This window comes from Eschrichtius robustus, chromosome 19 (genome assembly GCF_028021215.1).
Source record: "Eschrichtius robustus isolate mEscRob2 chromosome 19, mEscRob2.pri, whole genome shotgun sequence".
NCBI classification, from domain to species: domain Eukaryota; kingdom Metazoa; phylum Chordata; class Mammalia; order Artiodactyla; family Eschrichtiidae; genus Eschrichtius; species Eschrichtius robustus.
In genome coordinates, this window is record NC_090842.1 from 6,165,126 (window position 1) to 6,188,077 (window position 22,952).

The 22,952-nt window shown below is 43.6% G+C and overlaps 1 protein-coding gene across 2 annotated transcripts in view; it reads right to left on the reverse strand.

Moving 5' to 3' along the window:
- CDH13 (cadherin 13) overlaps positions 1 to 22,952 on the reverse strand; it is a 1,028,096-nt gene that overhangs the window by 636,490 nt on the left and 368,654 nt on the right. For both annotated transcript variants that reach the window (XM_068528121.1, XM_068528122.1), the window contains exon 3: positions 8,957 to 9,165. In XM_068528121.1, coding sequence (XP_068384222.1) covers positions 8,957 to 9,165 — 209 coding nt within the window. The remainder of the gene's footprint in view (positions 1 to 8,956; positions 9,166 to 22,952) is intronic.

Here is a 22,952-nt window from a genome sequence, read left to right on the forward strand (position 1 = left end):
TTACTAAAATAGCAGGGACTGCATAGAATCAGAAGGCCCAGGCCCAATTCCCAATTCTGCCACTTGCTGACAGAATGATGACATTGGCTAAGTCACTCAGCATCTCTGAACCTGGGCTACTTCTGCATCGGCAAAGTAGGAACCAGATTACCAATGGCACAGGCTGGCTATGAGGATCAGAAAAACAGACGTATGTGTGAGAACATCTAAGACAATGTCCTGACATGTAGTAGGCCCCCAGTGAATGACTCTTTCCATTTCTCTTTCAAAATTTATGAATATTCCAGCAGAGTTCCATGGCAGCCCTGTCTAACTGATAGCCAATTTCTACTTGTGGCTATTAAGCACTTAAAATCCAGCTAATCTACATTGAGATGTGCTGTAAGTGTAAATACATACTGCATTTCAAAGATTCAGTATAAAAAGAATGTAAAAAATTATTAATAATGTTCACCTGATTACTTATTGATATATCTTAGATAAATTATGTTTTAGGTTTTATATATATTGGGATAAATTTATTTATATATATATATATATACACACACACACACTTCAAAGATACTCTCCATATCTATTTAGATATATCTCTATATGTATATATGTATATGTAGAGAGATAGAGATATATATATAGAGGTATATCTATATAGATATGGAGAGTATCTATATAGATATACAGAAATAGATATAGAGATATATCTATATAGAGAATATCTATAACTACATCTATGAAATTTAACCTAATATGCATATATTGGGTGTGTGTATGTGTGTGTGTATATATAAAATATACAATATATACATTGGGTATATTTATGGTTAAATATATATGTTAAATATATACTATATATGGTTTAATATATACTATTTTATATTAGCTTTATTTATTTTATTTATTTATTTATTTATTTTGGCTGTACCGTGTCTTAGCTGTGGCATGCAGGATCTTCGTTTCAGCATGTGGGCTTCTTAGTTGTGGCATGTAGGCTTCTTAGTTGAGGCATGTAGACTCTTAGTTGCAGCATGCATGTGGGATCTAGTTCCCTGACCAGGGATTGAACCCAGGTCCCCTGCATTGGGAGCAGGGAGTCTTACCCACTGGACCACCAGGGAAGTGCCTGGTTTAATATATACTATTAAAATTAATTTCATCTGTTTCTTTTTCTAATGTTACGATAAGGAAACCTAAACTTACATATGTGGCTCACATTGCTTTTCTATTGGCCCACACTTCTGTACAGCATAAAATCTTGAGTCTTCACAAGCCAAAAAGAAGCTACTTTTAGTTATCTAGACTTTCTATGAGATCAGTTATTTTTTCCCCAAGCATTTCAATTAAAATTAATCTTCAGAATATAGTTTTCTTAGATTCTGATCCACAAAGCAATCTGTTATCTACTTAAATTAATGAGTCGAAAGATGTCTCTTATCTATATTTGAATAGTATCCTGGAGCTAAGAATCATAAACATAACAATTTAGTTGTGTGTCAAAATGTAACAGCCTAATACCCTGTTCTACAGGCCCAATTCTTGGATCTGTACCAATATAATTTTGGAGCTATATATTTTCCCCAATTTGGGTGACAGTTAAATGGATACTAATTTTTCCTAATAGTAACTGGGGAGGCATTTGCCATGAACAGTGGTCCTCCGCAGGTTTTTGAAGTTATCACTCTTGTTAAATCAGAGCATATTACGTATCTACAGCTTTAACTCTTCATTTCTTTATGGCCACAGTAAATGCACAGATTGGTTCTCCACCATGGCGGTTATAAAACGCATTTCATGGGAGCAAGATCGATACCACTGACCAGCTTGACAGACTCCAAGCCGCTCCCAGTCAATGTGATAAGATCTGGAGACAAGGCTATTAATTTTACCATAAGCTGCTTGCTCTCATTCTCAGAGATGCTTTAAACAAATGAAGTCAAGTCACATGGATGCGGTGTGACAGGCACTTTGGGAGTTAGATGGTATAGTGGCCAGAACAGAGAAGATTCAAATGGTTGGCTCAGGGATGATAAAAACTGGAGTTTATCTCAGTAACGAAAGTGCAAAAATATTTTTGTCTAGAATGTGTGAGATTAGGAAAAATGGAAAAAAGTATGCATAAGTGACAGCAACTGGGTACTTCAGTGAAGAATAAACAATTCGTGATTGAGAATCCTCTGTTAGCACTGGGTTAGGTACAATACATACTTTTTCAGTTTCATGCACCCCATTATGGTATATAAGCAAGGCCAGGGTATCACTGTACAGATGAGAAAACCAAACCTCAAAGGAGTTAGGTGACTTTTCAGTGCCACATGACTAATAAGTACTAAATGTTTGATTAAATCCCAGTTTGGAGTCATTCCAGGTCCCGGTTAATTAATATCATCCACAACAATTCAGCTAAATGTCCCAGAGCACATACATATGCAGGAACAGAGGGGCACTCAGCCGCTGCTTTTGAGCTTCTAGATTTACCATTCCAAGAGGTACTTAACAAATGGAACCTTAAGATTCTGCAAAGCAGTGGATTTAAAAGGTATAATCCCCCTGAGGATCAAGATACATAATTAACAGCAATACTAATATTGGCTTCTGATCAGTTGATGACATATTTTATTTTAAATATTAAAAATAAAATCAATGGTTTCTCCCAAGTTGCTCCTTCCTCTAATTGCTCCTTTTATTTTATTTTTTTGGAACTATTTCCATCATGATTCTTAGAACTGGATTAGGAGCCAAACTTATGTCTTTTAAATTGCATGTTTATAGCGGTAATGATCAAACAAGGTAAACAAGCCTTAAATTTTGCCTTTTCAATTTCTGTCATAACTTTCTCTGTTCATCTTATTTTTTTTCAGGAATTTTTAAAATGGCCAAAAAAGGGGGAAAATAATTTTTTTTTTTTGCATTTAATTTAAGCAACTTGATTAAGAGACCAGTTTCCCTTTCCTGAGAATACTATGCACTGACTTCCAGTTAAGAAGTGTAAATTGTTTGTAATTAACTTCTACATACTGCAAGTCTTTTGATGTTTGTTAAGTGAACCCATAGGAATAAAGAATCCTCTCTTGGAAGTGTAGTCAGTGTTTCATGTAAGTTCACGCATAATCTTGAATTCCCTAGGTTGTATAAGTGACAGAATTTGGTCTTATTGGAAGGGTTGTCTGAATTTGCCCAGTTCTCTCACTGTGCATGTATTACAGTCTAACTCTAATGATATGAGGAGGAGGAATAACTGGCTTTTTCGTGGCCCCTACTTTGTGCTCGGCACTGTTCTAAGTACTTCGCATACGTTTACTCATTTAATCCTTGTGACATCTCTGTGAAGTTGATACTATCATGAGCCTATTCTATGTCTGAGGGAACTGGAGCAGAGGTGGCAAGCGTGGCACTGGGAATCATGTCAAGGCATCCAGCTCCAGGGCAGTGTTCTCAGCCTTCCTGCATGGAAGCCAGGGCCCTGAGTTCCAGAGCTCAGAATAGAGACGAAAACAAACACAGAAAAATGAGATGGTTAAAGTTTAAGGCTATGATGGGGGCCAGCCAGGCAGGGCTCTCTGAGGAGCATGGAGGAAAAATCACTTAACCAGCCAGGGGACAGTCAGAGAGGTGTCCCTGAAGAAGGGAAATCTTGGCAGGTCCAGAAGTTTCAAAAGAGTTAGCCCTGTCAATTGGTGCTGGCCATGGGGCAGCTGGGGCCATGGCGAAGAGGGCATAATCCAGACAGAGGAATGGACAGCATGAACGGGAGGGAGAGCTCGGCCAGTTCAAGAAACCACATGTGGTTTGGTATTGGGGGGTGGGGGCAGAGTTCAATGCAGGGAGTGGTATGAAAGGAGGGACTCAATCTACTCATGCATTTATTCAAAAGACATTTACTGAACACCAACTATATGCCAGCACTGTGCCAGGTGCTGAAGATAGAGCAGTGGACACACCAGGAAGAAAGGAAGGAAAGCAGGGAGTGAGAGAGGGAAGTAGAAAGCAAACAGACTATATTCCTGCCTTCAGGGAGCTTATAGTCTCATCAGGGAGCCACACTTTAAACATCTAAATAAGGAAGTAAATGCTTAATTACCAACTGAGAAGAAGGCCAGGAAGGAATAGAACAGGTGCTAGAAGTGAGACTAGCAGGGGAGACCTTCCTTTGGAACGGGTACCAGGGAAGGCTCTTGGAGGAAGTAACATTTCAGCAGGTCAAGCCACTTAGAAGTGAAAAGGAATCAGGCTAGACTGCAAAGGACCTTTTCACACATATATAAAGACTTCAGAATTCATCCCAAGGGCCAAACAGCCTGATGAGGAAGTAAGGGCCCATTAGGCAGAGGAGTGATGGGATCAGATTTGCACTGATAACCCCAGTCTGGGGGCAGGGAAGCCTGATTCAAGCCTGTAGCCTGTGGGCCTCCACAACTCTCCCTTCTGCTACATGCATGTCTCCTGCTTTGCTCATGAGACCCAGCTGCCTGGGTCACAGGTGTCTAAATTCTACAGTTGCTTAGAGCGTGAACTCCCACATTTCAAAATGTAGCTGGTAGGTACAGTCTCTTTAGCTCCCAAACTCAATTCAAAATAAATTCCTGCAAGCTCTGTGATGTTCTTACTTCCCAGCCTGACTTTACTGAGTTCTTATTTGACGTCAGAATTCGGTGCCATAATCTACAGTTATGGAAGCTACAAATTCTTAAGTTAGAAATAAATAAATAAGTGGCATATTTTTTCCCCAGGCTTGAAACGTGTAAATGAGGTTGATGAGTCCCATTTACACAGCAGGTAAAGACATCTCTATCCAAGATGCAAAAGGAATGAAACACAGAGCTTTTCCATGTAAACCTCTGGAGTTCTATATTCAAGGTAAAAATAACTAGCCAATTAATAAGTAAGTAAATAAAAGCAAATGCTCTCCTGTCTTCATGTTCACCATTGCCAGGCAGTGAGGGACAGCAGATCTGGTGGGGGCAAGCCACAGCCCTGTCCAGACATACTTCTGTGAGTCAAGTTCAGGATCACATTCCACAGGCTAGAAAACACCTTTGTGCACACATGGTTAACCTCGGCCCCCTCCTTAACCATCCCCCCTCGTCTGTCCAAAGACAGGGGATTCAACTGCTCCTCCACCCATGCAGATCTAAGATGATCTTACACGGACCAGGCAGGTACTAGCTTCTGGGTAACCCATTAAAAAGGCAGCAATAGCTTGAGCGTCTATAATTAAACCATTAACAATCAGACTTCACAGATTTGGGCTACAGGCTTTCCCGTGAAATGGGGTCGCAGGGAGCAGGTAAGGTAAGAGAGGCACATCCTTTTATTAAAGAATTGCTGGGCTCCAGTTACTGCAGCTGAATTGGGCTTCACTGGGGTTACATTTTTCTTAGAGAATCCTTCCTTCCCAAACATAGTGATGTGAAACCAGCCACTGTGACATCTCTCCTGTTTTGATTGTGCTGGGTGCCCCAGTGCCCTTATTTCTCTCTTTGGCCTCACTTTCTTCTTCTACCTCTAATCTCTGGTTTCTGTGTCATGGCCTCAGAGAGGACATTTAGCCCATGGTTCCTTATCCTTTCTCGAGAGGTTCTAAAATAATGCCATTGATGGGACATGTCACCTGGTGTCTGGTGCTGAGCCCAATGGAATGATTCTGTGATAGAGGCTCTATTCTTATCCCTGCTTCGTAGATGAGGATGTTGAAGTGCAGGGAGATGAGTGGCTTGCCCAAGGTCATGTAATCATAAGTGGTGGAGCAGAAATTTGAACCTGCTTAAGTTTGACACCAAAGCCAAAGCCCCACCACTATGCTGCTTTTCCCCCAGATGTTTACCCAGATATCCATCCCTGTCTCTATCAAGATGTCCCCAGGAGCCACCAACTGAACGCATCGAAGCTGGACTATTCACCTTTCCCAACCACAATTCCCTGACTGGTCCAATCCATCTCCATCCTCCTAGGCTAGACAATTTGGAATCATCAGGACGCTGAATCTTGGCTCTTTCTTCCTTCAAACCACACCTTCCACTGGTTGTTCCCCTCCATCGCTACTGTATTGCTCTAACTCATGCCCTTACCTTTGGACCCATGGGTAGCCACCCAAGGGGCACAGTCTTCTGGTGGCAGGAAGGAGAATGGGTGGAGAGGCCAGAATCTCAGTCTCATTTCTGCCAGTTTCAAGCTAGGAGATCTTGGCCAAGTTCTCACATCTGTAGGAAGGGCTGCCACCGGCAGCCTCACAGGGGGTTGTGAGGGTTAGAAATAACGCCCATTAAAGCATACCCTGAGATGCACACACTTACGAGAGTCCCGCTAAGCAATACAGGCTCTCACTCACCTCTTTGTGCCTCGGTTTACCCCAGTTTGTAAAGTGGGGACAGGAGCATGTGCCTCATCGGTGGTGGGGAGATTAGATGAGTCAGCCTCTGTGGCCCGTAGTGCAGCACCTGGCACACAGTAAGCGCCATGCACGCATTGGCTGTCGTTACCAGCCCCACCTCCCCTGCCCTCTCGCTTCCCTAAAGGCACAGAGCAGCCTTCACCACTGCCTCCCTACTTGGTACTTAATCAACATACACGTTCACTTTCTCTCCCCATCCAGGAGCTGAGCTGACTAGTGTACTTATTGCTTTCCTTCTCTAGCAGCTGGCCCACTTTGCCACACAGAGTAGGGCTTCAAAAATACCAACTGGGCATCCATTAAGGACTGTGCTTTCCTTAGAGGGATTCTCTGGCTAGCTATTTTGTTTTCCTAGCCTTTTCTTTTTTTGGACTTTTTGTATTATGGACACATCTAGGCAACTTCACAAGGCCGATTTTCAAACCTCACAGAATTACTGGAGGCAGGAGATGAATGCCCCGTTCAGCTGGAGCCTGGCCAACTGACCAGGACGGCAGCCTCCACTGTGCTTTATAAGAAGCAAACGATTGCAGCCAAGCTATGTGGACGGTGTGTTCAGAAAGAGACAAACGAGAAACAGCCGGGGCTCCAAGGAGCTTTGCCTCCAGAAGGGTGTCTTTCTGGAACTCAAGAGACCAGCTCTTCAAGACGGAGTCTCTTGGTAACGATCCTGGGTCTCCAAGCCCATGAAAGCGAAGTTTTGTCCTAAGAAGTGCCTCCAATCCCTCTGCTCTGCTTTGAGCTCAATACTATGACACTGTCTGTTCCAGATTTAAAGACGAGCTGTCAATCACGATGAACAATATTCATCTAAATACATCCCATCCTGCATGTGAACCCCCTTCTGTGAATCTCTGAGCCATTTACTTGTTCCCAAGAAGCACTTCGTGCTGCACATTCTGGCAGTTTTGTTGCTTTAGATATTTGGAAGTCATTTATATCACGAGTTAGTGAGATGCTGTGAAAATGACCACGGCTAAGTGAGAGAGAAGCTCGCTTTTGTGGTGCCAATGGATTTCCACACTGGTATGTATTCACCAAGATCCTATTTTCTTTTGAAAACATCAGTGGCACACTGTGGATTCATTTGTAGCTTGCTACCTACCCTTAACTCAGATTCACAGATATGAAGGGGAATTATGGAGCTTGTCCAGTCCAGAGATGGCAAATATATTCCAGCCGTAGAAACATCTCTAAATGACCAATGGATAGTAGCTTCCAGAAGCATTGTATTGGGAGAGATACTCAGGTCAAGCCAGGGGTGATTAGCAATATCTGCCACGTATATGGTGACAGAGTGGGGCAGCACACATGCCACTTATTTGCCATTGAAGACTGTTTAACCCCTCTAGTCTGCAGATATATGATTCTTTCAAGATCACACAGACAGCATTGGCAGGAAAGCAACACTCACATTGTCATTTGTACTGTCTCTGCTCTCCAGCTGTGGAATCGGTGTTCACTCCACCACTGAACAAAATTAGCAGATAAAGCAGGGTTATGGGGAGCGTGGCAGATGGAGGAAGGCAGTGGGAATCACAGGCTTTAAAAAACTGGGTAAGAGCAGGCCAGCAGCATGTAGGAAAAGGCTAGCCGCACCAAGCTGGGGCCATGCCATTATCATTGTTATTATTTTGCCTGGGTCTTGCTGTGTGTCTTCCCTTTCTATAATCGAGAAGCCACAGAGTCTCTGAACTCCTGGTGAAGCAGGAGTAGGTAAGTCCATTGTACCAAATGTTTCTGGATGACACAATCAGGAAGCCTGAAGGGCACTTTGTGGCATTCCTAAAGTCACATGTGTGCAGGGGCAGAGATCTGCATACATATGCATGTGGAAAGGAATGGGCACCAGTGCATGGCAAAGGGGCAGCGCCATATGCCATGGTTGCCTCATATACAACTCCAGTGGGCGACTCTGGTTCTTGCCTGCCCAACATCCATTTCCCTTCCTTAGATGACAGCATCCTAACTTACTTTGAGTAACTAACGACCCTTTTTTTCACTCTCAGTCTATATACTTTAGGTGGGGCTGAGTCTACCCTCGTTTGGGGGCAAGGCATGTGACCTAGACTTAGCCAACCAGAGCCTCAGGACCAAATGGACACAGTAACTGGCTCAGGGATGGACACATGCTCTAAGGAGAGCCAATGAGATTCGGTTTCAAGCTTGGGTTGGCAGTATCAGGAAGAGATGCTCTCTCAGGTGACATCAGACTGAGAAAATGAAGTGGAGCTGCTGAGACCTCCACACAGGGAAGCAGGGATGGTTGGGACTGTCTAAGAGTAAAGACAGTAGAAGGAAAATGGAACCACAGATGGATAAGACCAAAGCTGATGCCGTCATCTGGGCACGGATACATAGCCATGCTAGCAGGCAAAGCTATCCCTGAAATATTTGTCACATGACCCCAAAAATTCCCCCGGCCACACTGTTTTTTGAGTTAGGTTTCTACCATTTGTAAACAACAAAAGAATCTTGACCAATAATAAACCAAAGACCCATTTTCCCCAAAAGACATACAGACCGCAGTGTTCCTCCTTGGACCCAACTTATCCCAAGCAGTTATATTACCTGCAAGGAGCCCCGGATGTCTTTCCCTCCGACAATCACGAGTTCTGCCATGTCTTCCGCATGGGGAGTCCGGGCGTGGACGAATAGAGTCTTGCCCACTGCAGTTATGTTTCTCAGGGCGACTAAGCTGCCATCATTGTTCACCTTGAAGTATGGGCTTGAGACCTCATAGTGTAGCTTGTCATTTCCCTTACAGTCACTGAAGGTCACTGGCAAAAACAAAACACATGAACAGAAACAGGAGTGTGAGTAGGTCGGGCAGCTCAGTCCTGGAGCTATCTTTGACCATTAAATGTGGATTACCACTCTGCATTCCAGATCCATGAATGCTGCCCCTTATCCCACAGCACCCTCTTGTAGCCATATGGCTTTGACTGTGCTGAAGGACCTCACTCAATCAAGAATCGTCCTTAATCACCTCCCATGGCCCAGGCAGGTGCAAAGCCCTTTGATGCACAAAGAGAACCTCTTCCCTGCCCTGGAGTGTAGTGAGTTAAGCGTACAGTCAGATATGGTGGAGTGATGTTTGAGGACACAATCTCCTCCCTTCTGTATGAGGTGCTGTGGCAGAACCAGAGAGCTCAGGAGCCTTGAGGGACAGCTTCATAGACACGATATTTGAGCTGGGTCTTGAAGATGAACGGGAAATTAGAAGGCCCCTAAGAGGGTATTGGCGTTCTAGGTTACTCAAAGGCATGGAGGTGGTAAAGTAACAAAACAGACTCAGAGAAAGAGAACTAACTCAGTGCACTGGGATCAGAGGTGGACTTGAAATGATGCAGGGATGGGGAGGTGGAGATGCTGGAAATGAAGCTGAACATGTCCTTTAGATACAAATTAGGAAATGCCGCTAAGTTAGGAGGCTGCCTCATAGCCCTGAACTAGTTTTAGTGTGGACAGGGTCAAGGTCAGGTGTGTGTTCTGGTCCATAGCCCTGAACTATTTTTAGTGTGGAGAGGGTCAAGGTCAGGAGTGTGTTCTGGTTCCAGGGTAGATCAGTGCTTCCCACGGGGCTGGGGTGTATCGGAATCACATGGGAGATTTGTTTTTTAAGTACTGAGCACCCAGTCCAAAGATTCTAATTTAGTAGCTCTGGGTTCTAGAGAGCGGTTTGGAGAAGGGCAAGAAGAGAAGCCAAGAAAACTGTTAGTTTGGTGTCATACCCATGATGCCTGGCCCAGATTAGGACAGTGGCTGGATAGATGTGAGGGCACTTCCTACAGCTGCATGGCTAGGTTGTGTCCGAGAAGCAGCCATCCTGGCGGAACCGCATGGAGCTCGGGGTCGTTACCATGAGCAGCAGCTGTGACAGCTGATCTATCACGCTTCCCTCTGCAGTGCATCTTTACTTAGTGCACGATTCTGTTACTACAGGTATCACCACTTATTGTCTGTACGTGTGTGTGCCCGTCTGCCTTCCTCTGTAAACTCTGGGGACCCTGGGGGTAAGCGTGGAATTGTATTACCTGCTTTCTTCCCCACCCCCACTTTTGTTTTCTTAGCTCTCTGCTAAACAGGCTCGTTTGTTCGTTTACTAAACCTTTAATTGGAGCATAACACAGATACAGAAGAGCACATAAATCAGAACGTACAGCTCAATGAATTTTTCACAAAGTGGGCACATCCGTGTACCCAGTGCCCAGCCCTAGACACAAAATATTACCAGCCCCCCCTTCCTCCCCCTCCCTGAGTAAAATCCCTACCCTCCTCCCCAAAGGCTACACTATCCTAACTTCTAATACCACAGATTAGTTTCATTTGTACTTGCACTTCATGCAAATGGAATCGTAGAGTGGGTGCTCATTTGTGTCTGCCTCTTTCACTCAACATTATGTTTGTAAGATTCATCCAAGTGGCTGCAAGTAGCGCAGTTTATCCTCGTCAGTGTATAGAATTCCATTATGTGGCCATACTGCGTCTATTTATGTACTCTACTGTTGATGGGCATATGGGCTATTTCCAGTTTGGGGTTCTTAAAATATTACTACCAGGAACCTTCTTGTGTGTCTTTTAGTGACAATATCTACCTGGGTCCAAGTACACTGTTAAAGCCATATAATTGTCTGCTGAATTAAGCTGATCTTTCTATTCTGGGACCATAATTCTTATGGTGATAATAACCATTTTAGCTGATCATTATAATGGCTAATGTGAATTGAACACTTTCTACACATGAGACTCAGTGCTAAGCATTTTACGTACATGACCTTATTTAACCTTTACAACAGTTTTGACCCCCTCCCTCCACAGTCTGTAGATAAAGTAACTGAGGCTTCTGAGAGGGCGAAGGAGGTGCCCAGCACGCAGTCTGTAAATCATAAAACCAAGATTTGAACCCTGGTCTGTCTGCTTTTCACCACTACCTGATCTCAGTAAAGACAAAGCCCCGTTGTAAAACACTCCCCTCCTGAAATCCCAGCAGAACCTGCATATAATGACGTGCGTCCCCAGCTCAGTCCTGCTCCCACGTTCCCGCCCAGCCCGGAAGCACTTCACAGGGTGCCAGTGCCACCTCGAGGTCCCTCTGTGTCAGGGCTCCAGCGCCTTTCCTGGCTGCCAAGTCAGCTCTAGGGGCTTCTCTGTAGTGTACACACATGGGATCTCTTGGGAGTCTGCAGTTCTCAGACACTTGTTCACTTCCTCTGACCATCTTCGTAGCTAGGAGCGATTGGGCGTGGCTGGGTCCAGGTTTTGGAAGTGAACTACGAAGGAGAGACATGGCGGTTGCTTTCACTGTCACCATCAGTTAGTATCAACCCACTGAAGGCACACTGCTCAGATGACAGGGCCCGCTTGGGAACTTGTTGTCTATTTTGCCAGGAGGCTGGTTCTGGCCTTAGTCCCTGGGCAGGATCAAAGAAGACAGTCTCAGCTGGGAAGGGATGGAGGCTAGGGAAGGCATACAAAGGCTAATATGGTTATTATCACCACAATAATTATCTTCCCAGAATAGAAAGACTCTGTAGGGGTTCTAGTTTCACAGGTAAATTCCTTCCTTCTTCCCTTCCTTCCTGTCTTTTCTCTTTCCTTCCTTCCTTCCACAAATATTTCCTGAGCCCAGATTATGCCAGATGTTGGGGTTATAATGTTGAACAAAGATGGACACAGTCCCTAGCTTGAAGTCTAGTGTGAGGGTGGAGGGGTGGGGATGGACATTAATAGGGGACTTATTACAGGCAGACAGAACCACGACATGTGGAATGGCCCTGGGGCATTCAGGGAGCTGCAAATAAGCCAGTGAGATGGGCACAGAGAGCAAGGGAGAAAGCAAAGAAGAGATAAGCTGGTCCAGGAAATGTGGGGTCTGGAAGGCCACATAAAGACGTATTTCTTGAAGGAAATTTGGACCCGTCCATCACAACTGTAGAACCGACTTCCCTCCTCTTGAGTCTCATACAGTTCTGGCTCCCCACACAAAATAAAGCTCAACACTCAAGGCCCTCCCTGTCCAAGCTGTCCACTGGCCCCCCACTGGCATCCATCTTCACTCTGTGTCTCCCACGTTACCCACTTCCGCACCTCCCGACAGCTACGCTACTCTCCTACCCCTTCGGTGGATTGTATTGCTCCCTCTGTGCAGAAGGTAAATACTTCCCAGCTTCTTCACCCTGTTAACTCTATCATTACCTCTATCATTAACTCTATCATTCTTGGAGAGTCAGCTTGGGCCACTTCTCCAAATATCCTTTTTGTGTTGCCAGCGTTTCCTGTACATAGTGAATTTTATATCATATCATATCAACAGGTCCACTCTATGTATCTGTTTTCCCCATCAGAACCAAGGGCAGAAATTGGATCTTATTCTTTTATTCATCTCCAGCAATGAACAGAAAGCTTTTCCATACAGGAGGCCATCAATAACAATTCCACTTAATTACTCTCTCGGGGCTAAATGATGCCCTAGTGGTGGTGGAGCAGGGGTCCCTCTTCCATACTGGGTGCAGAAGATACTGCAGGCAAGGCTGGGAACTGAGAAGGAAGGCCCCTCATCACCTCTTGTCTTGGTTGAGTCCAGCGGTGGAGCCAGGTAGGAAATGAAGAACTCAGCCATGGTCTCCCGTTACTTCCCCAGGCTCTGTGTGCATCCATTCATGACAGCACTTAGCCTCCTGTGCTTAGCTTTGACTTAGCTCACTGGTAGAAGTCAGGGGTGGTGCCTTATCTTCCCTCATAATCCCAATTAAGCTTCGCATAGCCACTAAGCATAGTTGGGATCGGTGTGTGAGTGTTGAATGAAGTTTTGACAAAGAACAGTTAACTTGTTATTTACTGAGTGGCATCTGAGTGCCAGGCTCTGTGCCCAAGACTGTACATTCAGTCTCTCCTTTTAGCCTCATAGCAATTCTAATCTATAGCAGCATTTCCCAACTTTTTTTCATTATCTCCCCTGACCCAGGAGTGTTTTTAGATGTTTTTGTCTAATTGCCACCATTCTCATGAATTGTCAATGTCATAGACATACTGTATACCAGTTTATTTACTGCATGTATATCTGTACTCTACACACACACAAAGTACAATTTTTGCCTCTCTCCCAAGAACCCATGTCACCCCTTTGGTGACATAAAGCCCCACTGAGAATGCATAATCTATAAGCATCATTTCCATATTATGGGAGAAAAGACTGAGCCTTGGAGAGACTAACATGCTCAAGGCCACACACCCAGAAAAGGCAGACACCTGGTCCCAGTCTGATCAGACTGCATCTATAGTTCAAGCTCTCAGCACATCCATTTCCCAGAAATGATAAATGAGAGGAAAAAGGGCAGCTGCCCCCATCCTGTCCCCTCAGGCCTCTCACCGATCCCTCCAGGTCGTCAGAGGTACCAGGTGAGGGCATACTGAGAGACCACATCTACATTCAGGACCTGGCACACAGTAGGCCCTCAATATATGCTAGCTCTCTTCCCAACTTGTGCTATCAAGTAACTAGGGTTGCATAATTGGGTCTTATATATTTTAGACACCTTTTACCAGTTCAGGAGTGAGTGCTTTAGACTGTGGGCCTTTTTCAAGCCTATGAGAATCACCTAGAGAATATTTTTAAAAAGTAGCAATACCTGTCCCAACTCCGAACCGAGATTCTGACATAGCTAGGCTGGGGTCCAGGCACTAGTATCTCTTTAAGACTCCCCAGATGCATCTAATGCAGCCAGGGCCAAGAACTAGGACCTTGGACAATGGATTCTTTGTCAAGATGCCAGGTTTCCACATTTCCCAGCGATTCCTGGCACAGAGAAGAGGGTGGGGACCTATCATGCCAGGAACTGCTAATCTCGTGCCCTAAGAAGAAGCAGTTTTAATGGTAGGTTTCTAAGCCGTTTTCCGATCCTGGCTCATGTGTAGTGGCCCTGAGACCTTGGGAAAACCACCTGTCCCTTTAACCAAGGAACAAACAACAGTACCTCCCCTCATAGGTACTATAATTCTTACGGTGAGCATTAAACAAGATATGTACCTAGGTACATAAAGCACTTTGGACAGACCCTGGTGCCCCATGAATAAGAACTATTCTCATCGTTATTCCTGTAATTCTGGACATTAAAGGAGCTTCACTTTCCTTTTCTACACAGCTTCCTTCTTCTAGCTGGTTTTCTGCCTGCCTCCTGGGTCCTTCCACCTCCGTCTTGTCAGGTACCCATGTTCTGGCCTATGCGGTTACCATGGGAATGGTTACTACAGACATTTCTGCTGAGGCTAAAGGAGTGAGGCAGATGATTCTGATCCAAACTTGCCCATCTTTGGATCCTCCCACTTTTCTTGGCAAAGCCCTATCTGTCTCACATGAGAAGTCATGAAGGAAAAATGACATCAAAGGAGTGAAATTACAGTGCCTGCCCATAGTGGACGCCACAAAGTGATGTTAAATATTCTTCAAATGGATTGTTTGTAAAGATAACAGGCCAAAAATCCAAGTCATTCTTTTTTCTAAAAGAGCGACGCTGTGCTGAGAATCTTCTATTCATGATTGCGGTGAATCCTCACGTTACCCATTTGAGGTGAGGACTTTTTTCCTCTGGCAACCGAGACCTAGCGTGGCCGAATGAGGTTAAAGTCAGTTAGTCTAGGCTGGTCTGCCTAAGCAAATGTGCTCCTTCCTTCAACCAACTAGCTTCCAGATTCACAGTCTAGCCATACTTTCATACCTGATCTATTATTCATTTAATATTTTTCTTTTAATTGACTCACATTTTCATTTACAAAATTATTTGAAGATAATCTTTATAGTACATGATGAATGTGCCAAATGTGTTTTTTCTAAAAATGTTAAAATAAATTTAAGAAGTCAAGTAAAAACATATGTTTGTCCATGTATGCACTAAAACCCTCACAATGATGTGTGTTCCATGCTCCAGAAATGGTGGCTTGGGCTATATTCCTCCCTCATTTGAACAAATGCATGCCTGGCTCTACCCTACTCAGGCTTAAAATCTAGGAGGGCTCTGATATAATTATATATGATTATCTGATATAATCTAGGAGAGCTTCTGATATTTGAAATAATATATACAACATGAGTAATGAGGTCATGAGAAAGACACAAACCTTAGAAAAGGCACAAATCTAGACCACGTCAACGATCGTGTTTTAATATTAATCAAAACAGAAATAGGTCACAACACTCTTTGTTTCTTCTTCCTCCTGAAGGAAACAGACTCTACTTCCCCACTGATTGTAATCTCACCTTAAATTTCCTATTACAGGGCACAATTGATAGGATCAGCCCGCATTGTCTTACATTATGAACTTTGTTGACACAATCAAAATATCAGTGATTCTCAAACTTTTAAATAGAGATCAAGCCAGTGCATGTTTCAGGGTGCAGAGTTCAAAGAACATATGAAGGATGAAATTGAATAGTCTATGTCTATTTTTTTTTAAAAAATAGATGTTTCTATAGAGACAACCTCCTAAGTAGCTCAGAATAACACCATGAAGATAATTGAAAGGAAAATTTCTAATAAACAATTAAACTTGTGAACAAATATTGAAAACCTCTATCTGAGGGGGAAAAGGAGCTATCTGTACTATTCTGAACCTACAAAGGACTTCCTTACATAGTTTATCACTGGCATTTAAAATAGCTTCTGGGAAAAAAATTATACATATAATATACTGTACATGGGGATTTATTGGAATCAATTGCACAACATCATTCTTTGAGATAATCTTTGAACACCCCAGGAGACGAAGGGGGGGAAGTAAACAATCCCCACCTGGGGGAAAAATGCAAATTAGGCGAATGGCACCACTCAGAGTTTCAATTATGCTTTCAGCATGTTTCCACTCAAAATGTCCTCTGGGCTTAATGCAAATGTCAGAAAAAGACAAACTTTAGCTGGGAGACGAAACCACAATTGAAATGGGAAGTTTGGCTTGTGAATTAAGGGGCTTAATCTTCCTGACCTTGATTTTATGCTTTTCTATTTCTTTCTTTTGAATGTGGTTCTTAGGGACGGAAATGGAAAAGGCATAGAATCCGTACCATCTAGAAACGTGTGAGGAAGCAAATTAAGCCATATTATGATCCCAGAAAATGTAACAATGCAGATGGATTTAAATTTACCTGCAAAATATAGAGCAGGCCTGCTCATGTAGATAGGTATGAACTAAATATGGAATCTGTGCTATTCTTATAAGTGCTTTGGGGTGAGTCTGTGATCCATGCACTCGTATCTTACATGGGCAAATGGTCCTAAATACATTATTCACACTTGTAGAGACTGGTCTACACATAACTTTAGGGCCTCTCAGAGTTGGTGGCCTGCTGGAGTCTCGGTGGCCAAGACTCCACTTGTACACGAGTGTGGGGATATGTGACGATCAGTAGTAGTGTGGGGTTGGAACCAGTCAACCTGGGAGGTGTATTCCTCCCACAGTCAGACGCACTTGGATCTACTTCTAGCAAACTATACTTGCACACAGAAGAGAATGGCTGTTTCAGCAGTATGCTGGTTAAAAAAAAGAAAACAAACAAACAAAAAATGCAGAATGTATGTCGTTTACTCCCTCTTAAGACTGTACCACATATCCTGGTACTCATAGCTCAGTTAGTCAAACAGAATTCAATTGCTCCATTTAGCATGGAGGGCCTGCATATCCATTGATCTGCAGAGTCTTCGCTGGGGCATGGAAAGCCATGTCTTTCTAACAACTGAAATAGCACTTAGTTCAGAAACATCAGATGGACTCTGCCCAGGATACAGACCATCACTTAATTGCTTTTCACATCCTCAGTAGGGTCCAACTTTCTCTGAAAGAACTCAAAGGACTTTAGTCCAGAGGCTCTTTGGATTTGCGCAAGTGAGAGAAACAGAAAACATTTCCTTCGGTTTCTCAGAACACCCTCATTACTCAAGCCTTCTAGTCAATCAAGGTTTCATTAACATATGCTCAGTCCCACCCACGGTGGACCAGATCCCTGTATGATACATCCTCCAGCCTTGATTCTGTGTACCCTCCTGATTGCTGAATGCACGGAACCATATCCTGTGTTCCATGTTTGGCCTGGAGTCAGCACTGACATCCACAGAGCTTCTGTAAGGTTCTCGGCATGTTCCTAACCACGACTGATTATCCCAGCAGTGGATTTCACCTCCAAAGGCTTTGTAGATTTGATAGGTGCAGAATGCACATAAAACAGTCTTAATACATCTCATGTGTCAATCCCAAGTTTGATAAAATAGTTTCAATTCTATCATGTCAGCCAAAGACATCATAATGAATGATTCCATCAAGTGATCTTCAGCAGAAACCTATTTTTTGCCATGTAAACCCTTAAGGGGTTCCTCCTGGAAAAAGAGCCCACATCTGCCTGCAGGGGATTTTCTCTACCTACCATTAAAAACTGAGCTGCTAGCTCTGGATTTAGTCTTTTCTGCCAGGGTCTTACATTTTCCTCTTGCTACTGATTTTTTTTTAAAACACAGCAGGTTGTTTTCTGAAAAAATGCTACGCATTTTCTATCCCATGGTGGTTATAATCACTATGAATTTGTATCTCAGGTTGGAATTTATATGGCACAGTGCCTGACACAGTACATACTCAATCCTGTTTGTTGAACGAATAAATAGCAGAACTGTAATTTGGCAGATAAGCAAATTTGAAACTCCCCAAACAAAACTGAGAAGGATGGCCCAAACTCATGTGAAGATTTGAGTCAGGTGACTTGAAAGTTACCTGATCATTGAAACAGGAATCACTGATTCAGCAACTTTGAGAATCACCAAGTCTCAGATTTACAGAGATTCCCTCTGATTTCATATTACTAGCCTATGTCTCTTACTTAGTCCTTAGTTTTTGATTTATCTAGTAATTACGTGCACACATGTCTCCCTCTCTGAGTATCTATAGGGTAAGTTAATGAGAAAAGAAATTTGCTCCACTATAACTTATATTTGATCTTGTTGTTGGAGCTGTCTGGAGACATGTAGCAGAGTGTCCTGGCTGAGCCTATATTGAGATTCAGATCCTGACTGTGTGTGATGCTCTGGCAGTACCATGATTTCCCAAATACCCCTATACCCCATGAGCAGACATACATATAGAGAAAGGGACCTTTAAGAAGGTGGACCACAGAGGTGGCAGAGTCAAGATGGCAGACTAGGAGGACATGGAGTTCGCATCTCTGCAAAACTAGAGCACCTACCAGGCACCAGTGGGGGACCACAGACACTTAAGGGGATGGGAGGAACCCCCAGCGACTGGGTAGGACTTGGGGGGGAGCGAGTGGGGAGGAGAAGTGGAAGCGGGATGGGACTGGCGCCCCTGAGGGGAGGCTAGGGGAGGGGAAGGGATACAATGCTCAGAGGGGGAAAGTGGGGGCACCGCTGGGAGGGCAGAGGATCAGAAGGGAGCACGGCCAGCATTTCCCCTGCCCACCTGGGCCCCCGGGAGCCTGCTGAGATCCCGGGCCTGATCCTCTGCCCACCGAGGCCCCCTCCGGCCGCATAGGTGCTGAGGGAGTGGGAGGGAGGGAAGGCGGAGCAAATGTAAAGGCCGGACAGACGGGACCGGCACCCCTGAGGAGCGGCTGTGGGGGGAGGAGTTCCCACACTCAGCGGGGCCCACCCATGGTTAGGGGTCCAGTGGTGACTGGGGAGACCCTCAGGAGGGCGGGGGAACAGAAGGGAGCACGGCCAGCACTTTCCCCGCCTGCCTGGGCACTGGGGAGCCTGTTGGGCTCCCGGGCCTAAAGCCACGCCCTCCGAGGCTCCCTCCAGCAGCACAGAGCCTAGGCCCCGCCCCTACACCCCGACCCAGGGCCCTACCTCTGCACTCCGAGACCCCCTCTGAGACCCCCTCCAACCGCCCACACACCCTCACCCAGGCCCTTACCTCCAAACCCTGCAACTCCACACTCAGAGGCCTGCCTCAGACCTCAGGCCATACTGCCTTTCAGCCCACCAGACAGGTCCTGAGCCTAGGCCACGCCCCCAAGGCCTTTTCTGGCCAGGAGTGTCCTGAGCCTAGGCCCCGCACCACACTTAAACGTCACCCCAGCCTAGGCCCCACCCCACCCTAAACCCCGCCCTTGCCTAAGTTCCACCCCCCCACCCCACCCTTCTTTTTTCTGTTGTGGTTCTGTTTTACCTTGCTGTAGTTGTTAAAATTATATTTTTATTTTTCCTACTATATTTTTTATCTTTCTAATTTTGTTTTATTTTTTATTCTTTGTTATTGTATTGTTCCTTTTTTTCCCTTTCCTTTTGCAGCACCGCATGGCTTGCGGGATCTTGGTTCCCAGGCCAGGGGTCAGGCCTGAGCTCCTGTGGTGGGAGAGCTGAGTCCAAGCCACTGGATTAACAGAGAACCTCAGACTGCAGGGAATAGTAATCGGAGTGAGGCCTCCTGGAGGTCCTCGTCGCGGCACCAAGACCAGGCTGTACCCAACTGCCTGCACACTACAGTGCTGGATGCCTCAGGCCAAACAACCAGTAAGACAGCAATACAGCCCCACCCATCAAAAAACACAGACGACAAAAAAATATGTTACAGATGAAGGAGCAATGTAAAAACCTAAAAGACCAAATAAATGAAGAGGAAATAGGCAACTCACTTGAAAAAGAATTCAGAGTAACGATAGTAAAGATGATCCAAAATCTCGGAAACAGAATGGAGAAAATACAAGAAACGTTTAACAAGGACCTAGAAGAACTAAAGAGCAAACAAACAGTGATGAACAACACAATAACTGAAATTAAAAATACTCTAGAAGGAATCAATACCAGAATAACTGAGGCAGAAGAATGGATAAGTGAGCTGGAAGATAAAATGGTGGAAATAACTGCCATGGAGCAGAATAAAGAAAAAAGAATGAGAAGAATTGAGGACAGTCTCAGAGACCTCTGGGACAACACTAAACACACCAACATTCAAATTATAGGGGTCCCAGAAGAAGAAGAGAAAGAGAAAAGGTCTGAGAAAATATTTGAAGAGATTATAGTTGAAAACTTCCCTAACATGGAAACTGAAATAGCCACCTAAGTCCAGGAAGCGCAGAGAGTCCCATACAGGATAAATGCTAGGAGAAACCCACCAAGACACATATTAATCAAACTAACAAAAATTAAATTCAAAGAAAAAATATTAAAAGCAGCAAGGGAAAACCAACAAATAACATAGAAGGGAATCCCCATAAGGTTATCAGCTGATTTCTCAGAAGGAACTCTGCAGGCCAGAAGGGAGTGGCAGGATATATTTAAAGTGATGAAAGGGAAAAACTACAACCAAGATTACTCTACCCAGCAAGGATCTCATTCAGATTCAATGGAGAAATCAAAAGCTTTAGAGACAAGCAAAAGCTATGAGAATTCAGCACCACCAAACCAGCTTTACAACAAATGCTAAAGGAACTTTTCTAAGAGGCAAACACAAGAGAAGAAAAAGACCCACAAAAACAAACCCAAATCAATTAAGAAAATGGTAACAGGAACGTATATATCGATGATAACCTTGAATGTAAATGGATTAAATATTCCAACCAAAAGACTCAGACTGGCTGAACAGATACAAAAACAAGACCCGTATATATGCTGTCTACGAGACACCCACCTCAGACCTAGGGACACATACAGACTGAGTGAGCGGATGGAAAAAGATATTCCATGCAAATGGAAATCACAAGAAAGCTGGCGTAGCAATACTCATATCAGATAAAACAGACTGTAAAAGACTGTTACAAGAGATAAGGAAGGACACTACATAATGATCAAGGGATCAATCCAAGAAGAAAACATAATAATTATAAATATTTATGCACCCAGCATAGGAGCACCTCAAAATATAAGGCAAATACTAACAGCCATAAAAGGGGAAATCGATAGTAACACAATAATAATAACACCTCACTTATACCAATGGACAGATCATACAGACAGAAAATAAATAAGGAGACACAAGTTTTAAATGACACAACAGAACAGATAGACTTAATTGATATTTATAGGCCATTCCACCCCAAAACAGAAGAATACACTTTCCTCTGAAGTACACATGGAACGTTCTCCAGAATAGATCACATGTTGGGTCACAAATCAAGCCTTGGAAAATTTAAGAAAATTGAAATCATATCAAGCATCTTTTCCAACCACAATGCTATGAGATTAGAAATCAATTACAGGGGAAAAACTGTAAAAAAACACAAACACCTGCAGGCTAAACAGTGCACTGCTAAATAACCAAGAGCTCCCTGAAGAAATCAAATAAGAAATAAAAAAAATACCTAGAAACAAATGACAACAAAAACATGGCAATCCAAAACCTATGGCATGCAGCAAAAGCAGTTCTAAGCAGGAAGTTTATAGCAATTTAAGCTCACCTCAAGAAACAAGAAAAATCTCAAATAAACAATTTAAACTTACACCTAAAGCAACTAGAAAAAGAAGAACAAAGAAACCCAAAGTTACTAGAAGGAAAGAAATCATAAAGAGCAGAGCAGACTAGAGTCCGTGAGCCACAACTACTGACCCCACGTGCCACAACTACTGAAGCCCACAAGCCTAGAGCCCATGCTCCACAGCAAGAGAAACCACCGCACCGCAACAAAGAGTAGCCCCCACTCGCCACAACTAGAGAAAGCCCACGTGCAGCAACGAAGACCCAACGCAGCCAAAAACAAAACAAAACAAAAAAAAGATCAGAGCAGAAATAAATGAAATAGAAATGAAGAAGACAATAACAAAGATCAATAAAACTAAAAGTTAGTTCTTTGAGAAGATAAACAAAATTGATAAACCTTTAGCCAGACTCATCAAGGAAAAAAGGGAGGAGACTCAAATCAATAAAATTAGAAATGAAAAAGGAGAGATTACAATTGACACCACAGAAATACAAAGGATCATAGAGACTACTACAAGTAACTATATGCCAATAAAATGGACAACCTGGAAGACATGGACAAATTCTTGGAAAGGTACAACTTTCCAAAACTGAACCAGGAAGAAGTAGAAAATATAAACAGAACAATCACAGGTAATGAAATTGAAACTGTAATTAAAAATCTTCCAACAAATAAAAGTCCAGGACCAGATGGCTTCACAGGCAAATTCTATCAATCATTTTCAAACTCTTCCAAAAAACTGCAGAGGGAGGAACACTCCCAAACTTGTTCTAAGAGGCCACCATCACCATGATACCAAAACCAGACAAAGATATCACACAAAAAAAGAAAATTACAGATCAATATCACTGATGAACATAGATGTAAAATCCTCAAGAAAATACTAGCAAACAGAATCCAACAACGCATTAAAAAGATCATACCATGATCAAGTGGGATTTATCCCAGGGATACAAGGATTCTTCAATATACTGAAAACAACCAATGTGATACACCCTATTAACAAATTAAGGAATATATATACTAACAAATGTAAAATGGTCAGCTAGTGGGAAGCAGCAGCATAGCACAGAGAGATCATCTCGATGCTTTGCAAAGACCTAGAGGGGTGGGATAGAGTGGGTGCGAGGGAGGCTCAAGAGGGAGGGGATATGG